The sequence below is a fragment of the Haliotis rubra genome, unplaced genomic scaffold, assembly GCF_003918875.1.
Source record: "Haliotis rubra isolate DU_JTF1 unplaced genomic scaffold, ASM391887v1 Scf444, whole genome shotgun sequence".
NCBI lineage: Eukaryota > Metazoa > Mollusca > Gastropoda > Lepetellida > Haliotidae > Haliotis > Haliotis rubra.
This window is the reverse complement of record NW_025767129.1, coordinates 655,955-677,466: the sequence shown is the minus strand read 5'-3', so window position 1 is coordinate 677,466 and position 21,512 is coordinate 655,955. Positions and strand designations below refer to the sequence as shown.

The following is a 21,512-nucleotide window of genomic DNA, read 5'->3' as shown; positions in this document are numbered from 1 at the left end:
AGCATACGGAAATTACCGAGGCCTTGCGAATGATCACTTTTGAAACGTCGCTGATTGCACAACTAAATTTGATTTCAACCAATTGCGCTGAAGGGAGCCTGAACACCACTCCATCTCACCTACTGACAGACATCCTTACTGTGTGACATATGACAGGGTCCAATGTAATTTTGTCTGCGTATTTCAGACTCTACTTCCGTGTCACCAGTGACGCGACAGGTTGCCGTCAACTGTATACCGGCTGACGCACTCCGACCCGCATCAACCAGATCCTTCACAGCTCACGGTTTGGACTTTTACATAATGTCGCAAGATATATTACATAAAGTGTACTATTTCAGATTTAGTTATTGATTTCACATCTCGCTGTTACTTTTCATCAGTGGAAACTGTCCACCACCAACCAGCAACGACAGTCGGCGTTGTGCCACCACCAGCAACACTGCAGCTTCACCACGGCGCAACATCAGCAGCTGAAAGTTTAAGCCGGAGTGAGTGAGGGCCAAGCGCGAAGTCGGAGTGGTCACTTCCGGTTCCTGTTTAGTACTTTTAAAACCTCCCCCCGTTCATCCACACGCTTACTCACACACGAGCGCTTGTACATACAGTAAAGCTTGGATTGTCACTTATAAAGTCGAACTTCACTGGGACTGAACCAAGACAGTCGTGATCGGTGTGTGTGTGTGTGTGTGTGTGTGTGTAGCCTTGTGGTTAAAGCGTTCCCTCGTCACGCCGAGGAGCCGAGTTCGATTTCCCACATGGGGTCAATGTGGAAGCCCATTTGTGGTGCCCCCCGCCATGATATTGCTGGAATATTGCTAAAAGCGAAAAATGAACTCACTTACTCAATCACTCACATTTGTGATCAATAACGCCTCCCTCCACACATACACACATCGGCCTATGTTAGGTCAGCACTTGTGGTGATATACACACCTACTTGCATGTGATTTACTGCCAATCGCGCCGACCTCGGGAACATATTCCCGATAGCTCCACCACTCAAGTCGGACAGAAAGATTTGAGGCCATATTGTCCTTCATGAAGATCGCCTGACAGATCCTTAAACTTAAAAACACTGTACCTGGTTAGATTAAACCCCAGCGACCTACGCTGGTCGTCAGAGGTGACTAAATGTACCAGCTTGTCAGCTGACCTGGTTGACAGTATGTGTTCGTACGTCGAGGACGGTGCTCAGAATATCAGTCACGGGATTGTCTGGTCCAGACTACATTGTTTCCGATCACCCTGACACACAAGTCCGTGAGTTTACAGGAGTGAGTGAATGATAGAAAGAAGTGAGAGAATGAGTTACGGGGGTGATGGAGTGAAGGTTGGAGTGACGCAATGGACTGAGTGAGTGAGTTACCTTCCGGAATTTGCAGAATCATGTACAATGGACCAAGTCAGTGAAATGAGTGAGTGAGTGAGCGAGTTTAGTTTTACACCGCTTTTAGCAATACTCCAGCAATATCACAGTGGGAGACACCAGAAATGGGCTTCACACATTGTACCCACGTGGGCAATCCAAACCCAGGCATGACCAGAGAAAACTTTAACCCTGAGTTTACCCCACCACCCACTTAGTAAAGTGAGTTGGAATATAGAATGAGTCAGTCTGTGAGGTGAGTGAGTGACTTACGAGAGTGACAGTTAGTGAGTGTCACCTGTCTGTATCACCAACACAAGCTCCACCTTTGAATTGCTGTCAGAGCACTGGACAAATACCTGCTCATCACGAGGCTGACAAAACAACAATAACAACAACCATGCCAGTATTTTGTTCTTTCAATCAGCAAAATATGGAAATTTGACAGTAGATTTCACAGGTGTTCAGTGTCTCAACTAAAACATGACTTTGATTATTCTGAAAATATATACATAGCTGCCAGTAGTGATGACCTTGAAAGGTCATGCGTCTTTAGAACATTTAAAGATGAATTAAACATGAAAAACCTTTCAGTCAAATAATGATAACACTTTTATTTTGCATGATGAAAGTGATGATGGTGATGATGGTGGTGATGATGTATATGATTGTTCCTGTATTGAAAAGTCAAGTACAGTCAATCAGGGTGGTGGGGGGAGTGATCATGCCACATTTTATTTTAAACACAAAACTCAGATCAGTTGTGAATCCAGGAGAAAGTCTGCATCAACATCCCCCTCCACCTCATCAGGTCCAGCGTTGGGTCCCTGCGATGGTGTAAACACCAGTGAGTCTGAACCACCTGAAACCCCTCCCTCACTGGGTACAACATTGATGTGCTCGGCAGAGCCATTTCTGTGTTTAGACAAACTGGACATCAAACTTCCCTCAGACCACAAGTGACATTTACCCTCAGTGTCTGTCCCTGAGACCCTATGCTGGTGTCGTAACGACCTCGAGGTCTTACACAATCCTCCTAGTGCATGATGGGGTACGTTTGTTAAGGAACCATCACAACCTGCTCTAGTGGCCCAGGAAAGGTCACTTCCTTGTGCCATCCTGTCAGTGTCTGAGTCATCCTGACCTGATTTCCAAATACAAATCTGCTGCAAGGGTCTCACTGGACCTGTTGCCCCTCCACCATCGGATGTCGCTGGAGGGGACAGATCGAGAGAGTTCACACTGTCAGACAAGTTTGGCTTCAAGGCAAGTTTTGGGTCTAGATTGTGATCATTAAGACTTCCACGTGACCTGCCGAGTAATGATGTCGGCTCCAAGCCATTTCCACCATGTTCCAATAAACACAGCAAGTCCGGAGTCCCTCTGTCATCTCTCCAGGAGATGGACGCTGAAGGCGATGTTTTGCATTCTTCCTCTTCTAGCTCCAAGCAACAATTTGTAACATTCACGTCTATTCCCCGAGCCACTGATCTGACTTGACAGCCTCGTCTCAATCTCCTTACCAATATTTCGTCACTGGGATCCATGTCGTGTTTTGTCAACACATTGCCACTTACACAGTGTCTGTCACAATCAATATCTAATGAGTCAGAAAAACATAGCCTTGGCCCAGATTTACAAGAGTCATCGTGAAAAGTCTGAGTGAAAGTTAGAGAGCTATCCACAAATCTTACAGTATCTTCACATACGTTTTCCTCTCCCTGTTTTTCAGATTCCCTGAGTTTGAAACCCCTTGAACCTTTTCTCATACGTAAAGGAAGAGAATCTGACAGGTTAACTGTGAAGAGAGCATCTCTAAATCCGGTTTTGTCGGTTTTGTGATCATCTTCCAACTCATGTTGTTGCCTCCATCTAGTACCTTCATCCTGAGATGCTTCAGGCTCACAAGATGGTAAGATGGATTTGTCTAAGCTCTGATTCCCAACCATGTCTGGACAAGATGAATCACTCCTTTTAATGACCGGCTCTTCAAGCTTTGGTTTGGAAAAATCAATATGAGACAGGTGCTCTTCCACTCGAACAGGCACATCTTCATGTGAGTCACACATTCGTTGAAGAGTAGCCTCCCTTGAATGCTGATTTGAGTTTGGTGAGCTGAGGTCTTGATTTGAGGAACTTTTGTCCCCTGATGTGGAGCAGACATTTGTGGATGAGAATAAAGGGTCAAATTCTATATGACTGTCCAGAAAATGTTCACTGTCATACGAGGAGTGTTCACTGTCACATGAGGAGTGTTCACCAGCTTGAGGCTCATTGCTGGATTCTTTAGTTGGTTGTTTAGCTGTAACAAGAAGGAGTGAGTGAGTGAGTGAATTTAGTTTTACGCTGCACTCAGCAATATTCCAGCTATATGGAGGCGGTCTGTAAATAATCGAGTCTGGACCAGACAATCCAGTGATCAACAGCATGAGCATTGATCTGCGCAATTTGGAACCGATGACATATGTCAACCTAGTCAGGGAGTCTGACCACCGCCTCTTATAACAAGGAACTAATCAAGAGACACTGTCCATTGCTGTACCAACTCTAACGATTTTTCTAAAACCTTCTAGATTCAGTTGCTCCAGTTACAGTTCCTGGCCTCCTGCTGATACACAACTCTCTGTCTGACAAACATGTGGTCAATAGCATGAGCAAATTCGTTATATTATATATACATATTGTCTGTACCAACATCTTGTCTGTATATATCATATTTGATACACTCTCGGTCGTCTCCTACCTACCACAGTTGTTTTTTGTGTGGAAGAAGCCCTGTATTGTGGTCCCCTACCTTCCACTGTTAATGCGGAAGAAGCCCTGTATTGTGGTCCTCTACCTACCAATGTTTGTGTGGAAGAAGCCCTGTATTGTGGACCCCTACCTACCACTGTTTGTGTGGAAGAAGCCCTGAATTGTGGTCCCCTACCTACCACTGTTGTTTGTGCGGAAGAAGCCCAGTATTGTGGTCCCCTACCTACCACTGTTTGTGTGGAAGAAGCCCTGTATTGTGGACCCCTACCTACCACTGTTTGTGTGGAAGAAGCCCTGAATTGTGGTCCCCTACCTACCACTGTTGTTTGTGCGGAAGAAGCCCAGTATTGTGGTCCCCTACCTACCACTGTTGTTGTTTGTGCGGAAGAAGCCCTGTATTGAGGACCCTTACCTACCACTGTTGTTTGTGCGGAAGGAGACCAGTATTGTGGTCCCCTACCTACCACTGTTGTTTGTGCGGAAGAAGCCCTGTATTGTGGTCCCCTACCTACCACTGTTTGTGTGGAAGAAGCCCTGTATTGTGGTCCCCTACCTACCACTGTTTGTGTGGAAGAAGCCCTGTATTGTGGTCCCCTACCTACCACTGTTTGTGTGGAAGAAGCCATGTATTGTGGTCCCCTACCTACCACTGTTTGTGTGGAAGAAGCCCTGTATTGTGGTCCCCTACCTACCACTGTTTGTGTGGAAGAAGCCCTGTACCGTGGTCCCCTACCTACCACTGTTTGTGTGGAAGAAGCCCTGTATTGTGGTCCCCTACCTACCACTGTTTGTGTGGAAGAAGCCCAGTATTGTGGTCCCCTACCTACCACTGTCTGTGTGGAAGAAGCCCTGTATTGTGGTCCTCTACCTACCACTGTTTGTGTGGAAGAAGCCCTGTACTGTGGTCCCCTACCCCACCACTGTTTGTGTGGAAGAAGCCCTGTATTGTGGTCCCCTACCTACCACTGTTTGTGTGGAAGAAGCCCAGTATTGTGGTCCCCTACCTACCACTGTCTGTGTGGAAGAAGCCCTGTATTGTGGTCCTCTACCTACCACTGTTTGTGTGGAAGAAGCCATGTATTGTGGTCCCCTACCTACCACTGTTTGTGTGGAAGAAGCCCTGTATTGTGGTCCCCTACCACTGTTTGTGTGGAAGAAGCCCTGTATTGTGGTCCCCTACCTACCACTGTTTGTGTGGAAGAAGCTCCTGTACTGTGGTCCCCTACCTACCACTGTTTGTGTGGAAGAAGCCCTGTATTGTGGTCCCCTACCTACCACTGTTTGTGTGGAAGAAGCTCCAGTATTGTGGTCCCCTACCTACCACTGTCTGTGTGGAAGAAGCCCTGTATTGTGGTCCTCTACCTACCACTGTTTGTGTGGAAGAAGCCATGTATTGTGGTCCCCTACCTACCACTGTTTGTGTGGAAGAAGCCCTGTATTGTGGTCCCCTACCTACCACTGTTTGTGTGGAAGAAGCCCTGTATTGTGGTCCCCTACCTACCACTGTTTGTGTGGAAGAAGCCCTGTATTGTGGTCCTCTACCTACCACTGTTTGTGTGGAAGAAGCCCTGTATTGTGGTCCCCTACCTACCACTGTTTGTGTGGAAGAAGCCCTGTACTGTGGTCCCCTACCTACCACTGTTTGTGTGGAAGAAGCCCTGTATTGTGGTCCCCTACCTACCACTGTTTGTGTGGAAGAAGCCCTGTATTGTGGTCCCCTACCTACCACTGTTTGTGTGGAAGAAGCCCAGTATTGCGGTCCCCTACCTACCACTGTTTGTGTGAAAGAAGCCCTGTATTGTGGTCCTCTACCTACCACTGTTTGTGTGTGGAAGAAGCCATGTATTGTTTTCCCCCTACCTACCACTGTTTGTGTGGAAGAAGCCCTGTATTGTGGTCCCCTACCTACCACTGTTTGTGTGGAAGAAGCCCTGTATTGTGGTCCCCTACCTACCACTGTTTGTGTTGAAGAAGCCCTGTATTGTGGTCCCCTACCTACCACTGTTTGTGTGTGAAAGAAGCCCTGTATTGTGGTCCCCTACCTACCACTGTTTGTGTGGAAGAAGCCCTGTATTGTGGTCCCCACCTACCACTGTTTGTGTGGAAGAAGCCCTGTGTTGTGGTCCCCTACATACCACTGTTGTTGTTTGTCTTGGAAGAAGCCCTGTATTGTGGTCCCCTACCTACCACTGTTTGTGTGGAAGAAGCCCTGTATTGTGGTCCCCACCTACCTACCACTGTTGTTGTTTGTGTGGAAGAAGCCCTGTATTGTGGTCCCCACCTACCACTGTTTGTGTTGAAGAAGCCCTGTATTTGTGTCCCCTACCTACCACTGTTTGTGTGGAAGAAGCCCTGTGTTGTGGTCCCCTATCTACCACTGTTTGTGTGGAAGAAGCCCTGTATTGTGGTCCCCTATCTACCACTGTTGTTGTGTGCGGAAGAAGCCCTGTATTGTGGTCCCCTACCTACCACTGTTTGGGTGGAAGAAGCCCTGTATTGTGGTCCCCTACCTACCACTGTTCTTTGTGGAAGAAGCCCTGTATTGTGGTCCCCTACCTACCACTGTTTGTGTGGAAGAAGCCCTGTATTGTGGTCCCCTACCTACCACTGTTTGTGTGGAAGAAGCCCAGTGTTGCGGTCCCCTACCTACCACTGTTTCTGTGGAAGAAGCCCTGTATTGTCGTCCCCTACCTACCACTGTTTGTGTGGAAGAAGCCCTGTATTGTGGTCCCCTACCTACCACTGTTTGTGTGGAAGAAGCCCTGTATTGTGGTCCCCTACCTACCACTGTTTGTGTGGAAGAAGCCCTGTATTGGGGTCCCCCACCTATCTCTGTTTGTGTGGAAGAAGCCCTGTATTGTGGTCCCCTACCTACCACTGTTTGTGTGGAAGAAGCCCTGTATTGTGGTCCCCTACCTACCACTGTTGTTGTTTGTGTGGAAGAAGCCCTGTATTGTGGTCCCCTACCTTCCACTGTTAATGCGGAAGAAGCCCTGTATTGTGGTCCTCTACCTACCAATGTTTGTGAGGAAGAAGCCCTGTATTGTGGACCCCTACCTACCACTGTTTGTGTGGAAGAAGCCCTGAATTGTGGTCCCCTACCTACCACTGTTGTTTGTGCGGAAGAAGCCCAGTATTGTGGTCCCCTACCTACCACTGTTGTTTGTGCGGAAGAAGCCCAGTATTGTGGTCCCCTACCTACCACTGTTGTTGTTTGTGCGGAAGAAGCCCTGTATTGAGGACCCTTACCTACCACTGTTGTTTGTGCGGAAGGAGACCAGTATTGTGGTCCCCTACCTACCACTGTTGTTTGTGTGGAAGAAGCCCTGTATTGTGGTCCCCTACCTACCACTGTTTGTGTGGAAGAAGCCCTGTATTGTGGTCCCCTACCTACCACTGTTTGTGTGGAAGAAGCCCTGTATTGTGGTCCCCTACCTACCACTGTTTGTGTGGAAGAAGCCCTGTATTGTGGTCCCCTACCTACCACTGTTTGTGTGGAAGAAGCCCTGTATTGTGGTCCCTACCTACCACTGTTTGTGTGGAAGAAGCCCTGTACTGTGGTCCCCTACCTACCACTGTTTGTGTGGAAGAAGCCCTGTATTGTGGTCCCCTACCTACCACTGTTTGTGTGGAAGAAGCCCTGTATTGTGGTCCCCTACCTACCACTGTTTGTGTGGAAGAAGCCCAGTATTGCGGTCCCCTACCTACCACTGTTTGTGTGGAAGAAGCCCTGTATTGTGGTCCTCTACCTACCACTGTTTGTGTGGAAGAAGCCATGTATTGTGGTCCCCTACCTACCACTGTTTGTGTGGAAGAAGCCCTGTATTGTGGTCCCCTACCTACCACTGTTTGTGTGGAAGAAGCCCTGTATTGTGGTCCCCTACCTACCACTGTTTGTGTGGAAGAAGCCATGTATTGTGGTCCCCTACCTACCACTGTTTGTGTGGAAGAAGCCCTGTATTGTGGTCCCCTACCTACCACTGTTTGTGTGGAAGAAGCCCTGTACTGTGGTCCCCTACCTACCACTGTTTGTGTGGAAGAAGCCCTGTATTGTGGTCCCTACCTACCACTGTTTGTGTGGAAGAAGCCCTGTATTGTGGTCCCCTACCTACCACTGTTTGTGTGGAAGAAGCCCAGTATTATGGTCCCCTACCTACCACTGTTTGTGTGGAAGAAGCCCTGTATTGTGGTCCTCTACCTACCACTGTTTGTGTGGAAGAAGCCATGTATTGTTGTCCCCTACCTACCACTGTTTGTGTGGAAGAAGCCCTGTATTGTGGTCCCCTACCTACCACTGTTTGTGTGGAAGAAGCCCTGTATTGTGGTCCCCTACCTACCACTGTTTGTGTTGAAGAAGCCCTGTATTGTGGTCCCCTACCTACCACTGTTTGTGTGGAAGAAGCCCTGTATTGTGGTCCCCTACCTACCACTGTTTGTGTGGAAGAAGCCCTGTATTGTGGTCCCCTACATACCACTGTTGTTGTTTGTGCGGAAGAAGCCCTGTATTGTGGTCCCCTACCTACCACTGTTTGTGTGGAAGAAGCCCTGTATTGTGGTCCCCTACCTACCACTGTTCTTTGTGGAAGAAGCCCTGTATTGTGGTCCCCTACCTACCACTGTTTGTGTTGAAGAAGCCCTGTATTTTTGTCCCCTACCTACCACTGTTTGTGTGGAAGAAGCCCTGTGTTGTGGTCCCCTATCTACCACTGTTTGTGTGGAAGAAGCCCTGTATTGCGGTCCCCTATCTACCACTGTTGTTTGTGCGGAAGAAGCCCTGTATTGTGGTCCCCTACCTACCACTGTTTGGGTGGAAGAAGCCCTGTATTGTGGTCCCCTACCTACCACTGTTCTTTGTGGAAGAAGCCCTGTATTGTGGTCCCCTACCTACCACTGTTTGTGTGGAAGAAGCCCTGTATTGTGGTCCCCTACCTACCTCTGTTTGTGTGGAAGAAGCCCTGTATTGTGGTCCCCTACCTACCACTGTTTGTGTGGAAGAAGCCCTGTATTGTGGTCCCCTACCTACCACTGTTGTTGTTTGTGCGGAAGAAGCCCTGTATTGTGGTCCCCTACCTACCACTGTTTGTGTGGAAGAAGCCCTGTATTGTGGTCCCCTACCTACCACTGTTGTTGTTTGTGTGGAAGAAGCCCTGTATTGTGGTCCCCTACCTTCCACTGTTAATGCGGAAGAAGCCCTGTATTGTGGTCCTCTACCTACCAATGTTTGTGAGGAAGAAGCCCTGTATTGTGGACCCCTACCTACCACTGTTTGTGTGGAAGAAGCCCTGAATTGTGGTCCCCTACCTACCACTGTTGTTTGTGCGGAAGAAGCCCAGTATTGTGGTCCCCTACCTACCACTGTTGTTTGTGCGGAAGAAGCCCAGTATTGTGGTCCCCTACCTACCACTGTTGTTGTTTGTGCGGAAGAAGCCCTGTATTGAGGACCCTTACCTACCACTGTTGTTTGTGCGGAAGGAGACCAGTATTGTGGTCCCCTACCTACCACTGTTGTTTGTGCAGAAGAAGCCCTGTATTGTGGTCCCCTACCTACCACTGTTTGTGTGGAAGAAGCCCTGTATTGTGGTCCCCTACCTACCACTGTTTGTGTGGAAGAAGCCCTGTATTGTGGTCCCCTACCTACCACTGTTTGTGTGGAAGAAGCCCTGTATTGTGGTCCCCTACCTACCACTGTTTGTGTGGAAGAAGCCATGTATTGTGGTCCCCTACCTACCACTGTTTGTGTGGAAGAAGCCCTGTATTGTGGTCCCCTACCTACCACTGTTTGTGTGGAAGAAGCCCTGTATTGTGGTCCCCTACATACCACTGTTGTTGTTTGTGCGGAAGAAGCCCTGTATTGTGGTCCCCTACCTACCACTGTTTGTGTGGAAGAAGCCCTGTATTGTGGTCCCCTACCTACCACTGTTGTTGTTTGTGTGGAAGAAGCCCTGTATTGTGGTCCCCTACCAACCACTGTTTGTGTTGAAGAAGCCCTGTATTTTTGTCCCCTAAATACCACTGTTTGTGTGGAAGAAGCCCTGTGTTGTGGTCCCCTATCTACCACTGTTTGTGTGGAAGAAGCCCTGTATTGTGGTCCCCTATCTACCACTGTTGTTTGTTGTGAAGAAGAAGCCCTGTATTGTGGTCCCCTACCTACCACTGTTTGGGTGGAAGAAGCCCTGTATTGTGGTCCCCTACCTACCACTGTTCTTTGTGGAAGAAGCCCTGTATTGTGGTCCCCTACCTACCACTGTTTGTGTGGAAGAAGCCCTGTATTGTGGTCCCCTACCTACCACTGTTTGTGTGGAAGAAGCCCAGTGTTATGTGGTCCCCTACCTACCACTGTTTCTGTGGAAGAAGCCCTGTATTGTCGTCCCCCTACCTACCACTGTTTGTGTGGAAGAAGCCATGTATTGTGGTCCCCTACCTACCACTGTTTGTGTGGAAGAAGCCCTGTATTGTGGTCCCCTACCTACCACTGTTTGTGTGGAAGAAGCCCTGTATTGTGGTCCCCTACCTACCTCTGTTTGTGTGGAAGAAGCCCTGTATTGTGGTCCCCTACCTACCACTGTTTGTGTGGAAGAAGCCCTGTATTGTGGTCCCCTACCTACCACTGTTGTTGTTTGTGCGGAAGAAGCCCTGTATTGTGGTCCCCTACCTACCACTGTTTGTGTGGAAGAAGCCCTGTATTGTGGTCCCCTACCTACCACTGTTTGTGTGGAAGAAGCCCTGTATTGTGGTCCCCTACCTACCACTGTTTGTGTGGAAGAAGCCCTGTATTGTGGTCCCCTACCTACCACTGTTTGTGTGGAAGAAGCCATGTATTGTGGTCCCCTACCTACCACTGTTTGTGTGGAAGAAGCCCTGTATTGTGGTCCCCACCTACCACTGTTTGTGTGGAAGAAGCCCTGTATTGTGGTCCCCTACATACCACTGTTGTTGTTTGTGCGGAAGAAGCCCTGTATTGTGGTCCCCTACCTACCACTGTTTGTGTGGAAGAAGCCCTGTATTGTGGTCCCCTACCTACCACTGTTTGTGTGGAAGAAGCCCTGTATTGTGGTCCCCTACCTACCACTGTTTGTGTGGAAGAAGCCATGTATTGTGGTCCCCTACCTACCACTGTTTGTGTGGAAGAAGCCCTGTATTGTGGTCCCCTACCTACCACTGTTTGTGTGGAAGAAGCCCTGTATTGTGGTCCCCTACATACCACTGTTGTTGTTTGTGCGGAAGAAGCCCTGTATTGTGGTCCCCTACCTACCACTGTTTGTGTGGAAGAAGCCCTGTATTGTGGTCCCCTACCTACCACTGTTGTTGTTTGTGTGGAAGAAGCCCTGTATTGTGGTCCCCTACCTACCACTGTTTGTGTTGAAGAAGCCCTGTATTTTGGTCCCCTACCTACCACTGTTTGTGTGGAAGAAGCCCTGTATTGTGGTCCCCTACCTACCACTGTTTGTGTGGAAGAAGCCCTGTATTGTGGTCCCCTACCTACCACTGTTGTTGTTTGTGCGGAAGAAGCCCTGTATTGTGGTCCCCTACCTACCACTGTTTGTGTGGAAGAAGCCCTGTATTGTGGTCACCTACCTACCACTGTTGTTGTTTGTGTGGAAGAAGCCCTGTATTGTGGTCCCCTACCTACCACTGTTGTTTGTGCGGAAGAAGCCCTGTATTGTGGTCCCCTACCTACCACTGTTGTTGTTTGTGTGGAAGAAGCCCTGTATTGTGGTCCCCTACCTACCACTGTTTGTGTTGAAGAAGCCCTGTATTTTTGTCCCCTACCTACCACTGTTTGTGTGGAAGAAGCCCTGTGTTGTGGTCCCCTATCTACCACTGTTTGTGTGGAAGAAGCCCTGTATTGTGGTCCCCTATCTACCACTGTTGTTTGTGCGGAAGAAGCCCTGTATTGTGGTCCCCTACCTACCACTGTTTGGGTGGAAGAAGCCATGTATTGTGGTCCCCTACCTACCACTGTTCTTTGTGGAAGAAGCCCTGTATTGTGGTCCCCTACCTACCACTGTTTGTGTGGAAGAAGCCCTGTATTGTGGTCCCCTACCTACCACTGTTTGTGTGGAAGAAGCCCAGTGTTGCGGTCCCCTACCTACCACTGTTTCTGTGGAAGAAGCCCTGTATTGTCATCCCCTACCTACCACTGTTTGTGTGGAAGAAGCCATGTATTGTGGTCCCCTACCTACCACTGTTTGTGTGGAAGAAGCCCTGTATTGTGGTCCCCTACCTACCACTGTTTGTGTGGAAGAAGCCCTGTATTGTGGTCCCCTACCTACCTCTGTTTGTGTGGAAGAAGCCCTGTATTGTGGTCCCCTACCTACCACTGTTTGTGTGGAAGAAGCCCTGTATTGTGGTCCCCTACCTACCACTGTTGTTGTTTGTGTGGAAGAAGCCCTGTATTGTGGTCCCCTACCTACCACTGTTGTTGTTTGTGTGGAAGAAGCCCTGTATTGTGGTCCCCTACCTTCCACTGTTAATGGAAGAAGCCCTGTATTGTGGTCCTCTACCTACCAATGTTTGTGTGGAAGAAGCCCTGTATTGTGGACCCCTACCTACCACTGTTTGTGTGGAAGAAGCCCTGAATTGTGGTCCCCTACCTACCACTGTTGTTTGTGCGGAAGAAGCCCAGTATTGTGGTCCCCTACCTACCACTGTTGTTTGTGCGGAAGAAGCCCAGTATTGTGGTCCCCTACCTACCACTGTTGTTGTTTGTGCGGAAGAAGCCCTGTATTGAGGACCCTTACCTACCACTGTTGTTTGTGCGGAAGGAGACCAGTATTGTGGTCCCCTACCTACCACTGTTGTTTGTAAAGGAAGAAGCCCTGTATTGTGGTCCCCTACCTACCACTGTTTGTGTGGAAGAAGCCCTGTATTGTGGTCCCCTACCTACCACTGTTTGTGTGGAAGAAGCCCTGTATTGTGGTCCCCTACCTACCACTGTTTGTGTGGAAGAAGCCCTGTATTGTGGTCCCCTACCTACCACTGTTTGTGTGGAAGAAGCCATGTATTGTGGTCCCCTACCTACCACTGTTTGTGTGGAAGAAGCCCTGTATTGTGGTCCCCTACCTACCACTGTTTGTGTGGAAGAAGCCCTGTACTGTGGTCCCCTACCTACCACTGTTTGTGTGGAAGAAGCCCTGTATTGTGGTCCCCTACCTACCACTGTTTGTGTGTGGAAGAAGCCCTGTATTGTGGTCCCCTACCTACCACTGTTTGTGTGGAAGAAGCCCAGTATTATGTCCCCTACCTACCACTGTTTGTGTGGAAGAAGCCTCTGTATTGTGGTCCTCTACCTACCACTGTTTGTGTGGAAGAAGCCCTGTATTGTTGTCCCTACCTACCACTGTTTTGTGTGGAAGAAGCCCTGTATTCTGGTCCCCCTACCTACCACTGTTTGTGTGGAAGAAGCCATGTATTGTGGTCCCCTACCTACCACTGTTTCTGTGGAAGAAGCCCTGTATTGTGGTCCCCTACCTACCACTGTTTGTGTGGAAGAAGCCCTGTATTGTGGTCCCCTACATACCACTGTTGTTGTTTGGAAGAAGCCCTGTATTGTGGTCCCCTACCTACCACTGTTTGTGTGGAAGAAGCCCTGTATTGTGGTCCCCTACCTACCACTGTTGTTGTTTGTGTGGAAGAAGCCCTGTATTGTGGTCCCCTACCTACCACTGTTTGTGTGGAAGAAGCCCTGTATTGTGGTCCCCTACATACCACTGTTGTTGTTTGTGAAAGAAGCCCTGTATTGTGGTCCCCTATCTACCACTGTTGTTTGTGCGGAAGAAGCCCTGTATTGTGGTCCCCTACCTACCACTGTTTGGGTGGAAGAAGCCCTGTATTGTGGTCCCCTACCTACCACTGTTCTTTGTGGAAGAAGCCCTGTATTGTGGTCCCCTACCTACCACTGTTTGTGTGGAAGAAGCCCTGTATTGTGGTCCCCTACCTACCACTGTTTGTGTGGAAGAAGCCCAGTGTTATGGTCCCCTACCTACCACTGTTTCTGAGGAAGAAGCCCTGTGTATTGTCGCCCCCCTACCTACCACTGTTTGTGTGGAAGAAGCCATGTATTGTGGTCCCCTACCTACCACTGTTTGTGTGGAAGAAGCCCTGTATTGTGGTCCCCTACCTACCACTGTTTGTGTGGAAGAAGCCCTGTATTGTGGTCCCCTACCTACCTCTGTTTGTATGGAAGAAGCCCTGTATTGTGGTCCCCTACCTACCACTGTTTGTGTGGAAGAAGCCCTGTATTGTGGTCCCCTACCTACCACTGTTGTTGTTTGTCTTGAAGAAGAAGCCCTGTATTGTGGTCCCCTACCTACCACTGTTTGTGTGGAAGAAGCCCTGTATTGTGGTCCCCTACCTACCACTGTTGTTGTTTGTGTGGAAGAAGCCCTGTATTGTGGTCCCCTACCTACCACTGTTTGTGTTGAAGAAGCCCTGTATTTTGGTCCCCTACCTACCACTGTTTGTGTGGAAGAAGCCCTGTGTTGTGGTCCCCTACCTACCACTGTTTGTGTGGAAGAAGCCCTGTATTGTGGTCCCCTATCTACCACTGTTGTTTGTGCAGAAGAAGCCCTGTATTGTGGTAACCTACCTACCACTGTTTGGGTGGAAGAAGCCCTGTATTGTGGTCCCCTACCTACCACTGTTCTTTGTGTGGAAGAAGCCCCGTATTGTGGTCCCCTACCTACCACTGTTTATGTGGAAGAAGCTCCTGTATTGTGGTCCCCTACCTACCACTGTTTGTGTGGAAGAAGCCCTGTATTGTGGTCCCCTACCTACCACTGTTTGTGTGGAAGAAGCCCTGTATTGTGGTCCTCTACCTACCACTGTTTGTGTGGAAGAAGCCCAGTATTTTGGTCCCCTACCTACCACTGTTGTTTGTGCGGAAGAAGCCCTGTATTGTGGTCCCCTACCTACCACTGTTTGTGTGGAAGAAGCCCAGTATTGTGGTCCCCTACCTACCACTGTTGTTTGTGCGGAAGAAGCCCTGTATTGTGGTCCCCTACCTTCCACTGTTTATGTGGAAGAAGCCCTGTATTGTGGTCCCCTACGTACCAATGTTGTTTGTGTGGAAGAAGCCCTGTATTGTGGTCCCCTACCTACCACTGTTTGTGTGGAAGAAGCCCTGTATTGTGGTCCCCTACCTACCACTGTTTGTGTGGAAGAAGCCCTGTATTGTGGTCCTCTACCTACCACTGTTTGTGTGGAAGAAGCCCTGTATTGTGGTCCTCTACCTACCACTGTTTGTGTGGAAGAAGCCCAGTATTGTGGTCCCCTACCTACCACTGTTGTTTGTGCGGAAGAAGCCCTGTATTGTGGTCCCCTACCTACCACTGTTTGTGTGGAAGAAGCCCTGTATTGTGGTCCCCCACCTACCACTGTTTGTGTGGAAGAAGCCCTGTATTGTGGTCCCCTACCTACCACTGTTTGTGTGGAAGAAGCCATGTATTGTGGTCCCCTACCTACCACTGTTTGTGTGGAAGAAGCCCTGTATTGTGGTCCCCTACCTACCACTGTTTGTGTGGAAGAAGCCCTGTACTGTGGTCCCCTACCTACCACTGTTTGTGTGGAAGAAGCCCTGTATTGTGGTCCCCTACCTACCACTGTTTGTGTGGAAGAAGCCCTGTATTGTGGTCCCCTACCTACCACTGTTTGTGTGGAAGAAGCCCAGTATTGCGGTCCCCTACCTACCACTGTTTGTGTGGAAGAAGCCCTGTATTGTGGTCCTCTACCTACCACTGTTTGTGTGGAAGAAGCCCTGTATTGTTGTCCCCTACCTACCACTGTTTGTGTGGAAGAAGCCCTGTATTCTGGTCCCCTACCTACCACTGTTTGTGTGGAAGAAGCCATGTATTGTGGTCCCCTACCTACCACTGTTTGTGTGGAAGAAGCCCTGTATTGTGGTCCCCTACCTACCACTGTTTGTGTGGAAGAAGCCCTGTATTGTGGTCCCCTACATACCACTGTTGTTGTTTGTGCGGAAGAAGCCCTGTATTGTGGTCCCCTACCTACCACTGTTTGTGTGGAAGAAGCCCTGTATTGTGGTCCCCTACCTACCACTGTTGTTGTTTGTGTGGAAGAAGCCCTGTATTGTGGTCCCCTACCTACCACTGTTTGTGTGGAAGAAGCCCTGTATTGTGGTCCCCTACATACCACTGTTGTTGTTTGTGCGGAAGAAGCCCTGTATTGTGGTCCCCTATCTACCACTGTTGTTTGTGCGGAAGAAGCCCTGTATTGTGGTCCCCTACCTACCACTGTTTGGGTGGAAGAAGCCCTGTATTGTGGTCCCCTACCTACCACTGTTCTTTGTGGAAGAAGCCCTGTATTGTGGTCCCCTACCTACCACTGTTTGTGTGGAAGAAGCCCTGTATTGTGGTCCCCTACCTACCACTGTTTGTGTGGAAGAAGCCCAGTGTTGCGGTCCCCTACCTACCACTGTTTCTGAGGAAGAAGCCCTGTATTGTCGTCCCCTACCTACCACTGTTTGTGTGGAAGAAGCCATGTATTGTGGTCCCCTACCTACCACTGTTTGTGTGGAAGAAGCCCTGTATTGTGGTCCCCTACCTACCACTGTTTGTGTGGGAAGAAGCCCTGTATTGTGGTCCCCTACCTACCTCTGTTTGTATGGAAGAAGCCCTGTATTGTGGTCCCCTACCTACCACTGTTTGTGTGGAAGAAGCCCTGTATTGTGGTCCCCTACCTACCACTGTTGTTGTTTGTGCGGAAGAAGCCCTGTATTGTGGTCCCCTACCTACCACTGTTTGTGTGGAAGAAGCCCTGTATTGTGGTCCCCTACCTACCACTGTTGTTGTTTGTGTGGAAGAAGCCCTGTATTGTGGTCCCCTACCTACCACTGTTTGTGTTGAAGAAGCCCTGTATTTTGGTCCCCTACCTACCACTGTTTGTGTGGAAGAAGCCCTGTGTTGTGGTCCCCTACCTACCACTGTTTGTGTGGAAGAAGCCCTGTATTGTGGTCCCCTATCTACCACTGTTGTTTGTGCAGAAGAAGCCCTGTATTGTGGTAACCTACCTACCACTGTTTGGGTGGAAGAAGCCCTGTATTGTGGTCCCCTACCTACCACTGTTCTTTGTGTGGAAGAAGCCCCGTATTGTGGTCCCCTACCTACCACTGTTTATGTGGAAGAAGCCCTGTATTGTGGTCCCCTACCTACCACTGTTTGTGTGGAAGAAGCCCTGTATTGTGGTCCCCTACCTACCACTGTTTGTGTGGAAGAAGCCCTGTATTGTGGTCCTCTACCTACCACTGTTTGTGTGGAAGAAGCCCAGTATTGTGGTCCCCTACCTACCACTGTTGTTTGTGCGGAAGAAGCCCTGTATTGTGGTCCCCTACCTACCACTGTTTGTGTGGAAGAAGCCCAGTATTGTGGTCCCCTACCTACCACTGTTGTTTGTGCGGAAGAAGCCCTGTATTGTGGTCCCCTACCTTCCACTGTTTATGTGGAAGAAGCCCTGTATTGTGGTCCCCTACGTACCAATGTTGTTTGTGTGGAAGAAGCCCTGTATTGTGGTCCCCTACCTACCACTGTTTGTGTGGAAGAAGCCCTGTATTGTGGTCCCCTACCTACCACTGTTTGTGTGGAAGAAGCCCTGTATTGTGGTCCCCTACCTACCACTGTTTGTGTGGAAGAAGCCCTGTATTGTGGTCCTCTACCTACCACTGTTTGTGTGGAAGAAGCCCTGTATTGTGGTCCCCTACCTACCACTGTTGTTGTTTGTGTGGAAGAAGCCCTGTATTGTGGTCCCCTACCTACCACTGTTTGTGTTGAAGAAGCCCTGTATTTTGGTCCCCTACCTACCACTGTTTGTGTGGAAGAAGCCCTGTGTTGTGGTCCCCTACCTACCACTGTTTGTGTGGAAGAAGCCCTGTATTGTGGTCCCCTATCTACCACTGTTGTTTGTGCAGAAGAAGCCCTGTATTGTGGTAACCTACCTACCACTGTTTGGGTGGAAGAAGCCCTGTATTGTGGTCCCCTACCTACCACTGTTCTTTGTGTGGAAGAAGCCCCTGTATTGTGGTCCCCTACCTACCACTGTTTATGTGGAAGAAGCCCTGTATTGTGGTCCCCTACCTACCACTGTTTGTGTGGAAGAAGCCCTGTATTGTGGTCCCCTACCTACCACTGTTTGTGTGGAAGAAGCCCTGTATTGTGGTCCTCTACCTACCACTGTTTGTGTGGAAGAAGCCCAGTATTGTGGTCCCCTACCTACCACTGTTGTTTGTGCGGAAGAAGCCCTGTATTGTGGTCCCCTACCTACCACTGTTTGTGTGGAAGAAGCCCAGTATTGTGGTCCCCTACCTACCACTGTTGTTTGTGCGGAAGAAGCCCTGTATTGTGGTCCCCTACCTTCCACTGTTTATGTGGAAGAAGCCCTGTATTGTGGTCCCCTACGTACCAATGTTGTTTGTGTGGAAGAAGCCCTGTATTGTGGTCCCCTACCTACCACTGTTTGTGTGGAAGAAGCCCTGTATTGTGGTCCCCTACCTACCACTGTTTGTGTGGAAGAAGCCCTGTATTGTGGTCCTCTACCTACCACTGTTTGTGTGGAAGAAGCCCTGTATTGTGGTCCTCTACCTACCACTGTTTGTGTGGAAGAAGCCCAGTATTGTGGTCCCCTACCTACCACTGTTGTTTGTGCGGAAGAAGCCCTGTATTGTGGTCCCCTACCTACCACTGTTGTTGTTTGTGCGGAAGAAGCCCTGTATTGTGGTCCCCTACCTACCACTGTTTGTGTGGAAGAAGCCCTGTATTGTGGTCCCCTACCTACCACTGTTTGTGTGGAAGAAGCCCTGTATTGTGGTCCCCTACCTACCACTGTTTGTGTGGAAGAAGCCCTGTATTGTTGTTTGTTTTGTGGCTGTAAAGAGGAGAGGGTGAGGGGCCGTGGTCTGAGTCAGTTCCCATAGCGATGACTTGGACTGTCGGGGAAATCCCCTAACCACACTTGAGCGTCGTCTCTTATGCTTGGGTGAGGCTGGCTTGATCTGCAACACAGATTAAATATAAAGCACATTTAACAAATATTCCAAGTTAGTCATCATTTGCATGTAAAAGCATTCAGGTGATTTCTGGGTGAAATGATGAAACTATTACACAAGTCAGTAATACATCATTGTTTCAGGAAATGAAACCCAGGTGTGTTTACCTGGCTGGTGGGAAGGTACAACCCAGATGTGTTTACCTGGCTGGTGGGAAGGTACAACCAAGATGTGTTTACCTGGCTGGTGGGAAGGTACAACCCAGATGTGTTTACCTGGCTGGTGGGAAGGTACAACCCAGATGTGTTTACCTGGCTGGTGGGAAGGTACAACCCAGATGTGTTTACCTGGCTGGTGGGAAGGTACAACCCAGATGTGTTTACCTGGCTGGTGGGAAGGTACAACCCAGATGTGTTTACCTGGCTGGTGGGAAGGTACAACCCAGATGTGTTTACCTGGCTGGTGGGAAGGTACAACCCAGATGTGTTTACCTGGCTGGTGGGAAGGTACAACCCAGATGTGTTTACCTGGCTGGTGCAAAGGTACAACCCAGATGTGTTTACCTGGCTGGTGGGAAGGTACAACCCAGATGTGTTTACCTGGCTGGTGGGAAGGTACAACCCAGATGTGTTTACCTGGCTGGTGGGAAGGTACAACCAAGATGTGTTTACCTGGCTGGTGCAAAGGTACAACCCAGATGTGTTTACCTGGCTGGTGGGAAGGTAAAAACAACTATACCTGGACTGACAGACATGTTAAATGGATGCAGATACTCAAAACTGTATTTAAACTTGGAAAACCAATTTCTATTTCAGTTGTGAATGTATTGCTCGCTGTCCAGAAAGAAACCTTTCCTAATGATGCCCTGTGTTATAACGGGGCTGTGCTCAAGTGAAGTAGACACTGAATATATAACCTCTAGAGTGCTTCCATCAGCTGACCAAACCCCCAACGGTGAGGAACTCCAACTGTGAGGCCATGACAAGTCACAATCTGCCACACTCTTGCATTCCTCTGTAAGCTCATGTAAAATTAAAACACCCTGACATAAAGAAAACAAACATTTGAAGCTGATTTGTTTATCAATGCCACATTCAGCAGCACTCCAGTTATATGATGAAGGATGTAAATACCAGGGCCTGGACCACACAATCAGGTGATTGCTATCCCTAAGGTCGGGAATAAGTAACGTAAATGTGTGTCTTGCATATCCATTACACACTAGTAACAAGGAGCCAGTAAGTCTGCACCAGACAATCCAGTGACAATCCAGTGACAACACCAAGACTCCCCATGTAGAGACAAGCTAATGAGATGAAGCCAATATTCCCTTTTACTAGTTTTAGTCGATGATTTGAGAAGTAATGCACAATTTGACATTCGTCTTAGACTAACACACATCAGAGCTAAGTGTGTTACTGTTTCACAGTAATAAAGTAAAATCTTGATGGTAAAAGATATCAGTGTTTTATCACTAAAGTATGTTTGTCCTGAACATGATGAATGTTGCTTACAATGCAGTCAGTTACATTGGCGGGTTCGAACCCCCCACCTTTTGAAAATGACTTAAGACCACATTGAACATTTTTTTTTTTGCGATGGCGGAGTCAATGGGGGGTTCAGGGCTTCAAGCCCCTGAACCCTCCCTCCTTTCAAAATTCCTGGATCCGCCCATGAGCTATATTCCAGCTGTACAATGCAGTCAGTTATATTCCAGCTGTACAATGCAGTCTGACAGTTATATTCCAGCTGTACAATGCAGTCAGTTATATCCCAGCTGTACAATGCAGTCTAACAGTAATATCCCAGCTGTACAATGCAGTCTGACAGTTATATTCCAGCTGTACAATGCAGTCAGTTATATCCCAGCTGTACAATGCAGTCTAACAGTAATATCCCAGCTGTACAATGCAGTCTGACAGTTATATTCCAGCTGTACAATGCTAGGTAAAAGGAAGCAGGAATCCTCATGAGATTTTCTCTGAATGCATGATGGTTTTCCTGCAGGCACAAACTTGGAGTGGATCTCACAATTTAGTTGGGATTTTTGTTCTGTTCTTTCAGTAGCCTTGGACGAAAAAAACTGAGATCTTGTCAAACCGTATCAAAAATAATATCTACCTTTTGTTTATTCCTAGTGGAAAGCCATTCCTCAGATGTTGCAGAGGAGTTGTCATCATCCGGCTGCTTCCTCTTCATCCTTGCAACAACAGAAGAAACATCACATCAGCAACATATCACAACATCATCCTAACACTGGACATCTACCATATACAAGACAAATCTTATGTATACCAACTTCTTGGTTTATTTTTCCACAACGTTTCTGGGCTACTTCTTGCCCCTTCTTCAGGTGAATAATGGTGATAGTGAACAGTACAGTATATATATAGA

At 48.5% G+C, this 21,512-nt stretch overlaps 1 protein-coding gene across 3 annotated transcripts; it reads right to left on the bottom strand.

Moving 5' to 3' along the window:
* Positions 1–1,968: 1,968 nt before the first annotated feature.
* Positions 1,969–21,444, bottom strand: LOC124289613. Of its 3 annotated transcripts, none has more exons than XM_046726212.1 (4): positions 21,240–21,444; positions 18,956–19,124; positions 5,445–5,450; positions 1,969–3,671 (listed from the first exon to the last, which is right to left on the bottom strand). In XM_046726212.1, the coding sequence occupies exons 1-4, from the start codon at positions 21,315–21,317 to the stop codon at positions 2,122–2,124; spliced, it is 1,803 nt and encodes a 600-aa protein (XP_046582168.1). In that variant the 5' UTR covers positions 21,318–21,444; the 3' UTR covers positions 1,969–2,121. The 3 variants fall into 3 exon arrangements, with proteins under 3 accessions (XP_046582168.1, XP_046582170.1, XP_046582169.1); XM_046726214.1 differs by lacking the exon at positions 5,445–5,450 and adding an exon at positions 10,089–10,116 and having other exon boundaries at positions 18,981–19,124; XM_046726213.1 differs by lacking the exon at positions 5,445–5,450 and having other exon boundaries at positions 18,953–19,124.
* Between the last annotated feature and the right edge of the window lie 68 nt (positions 21,445–21,512).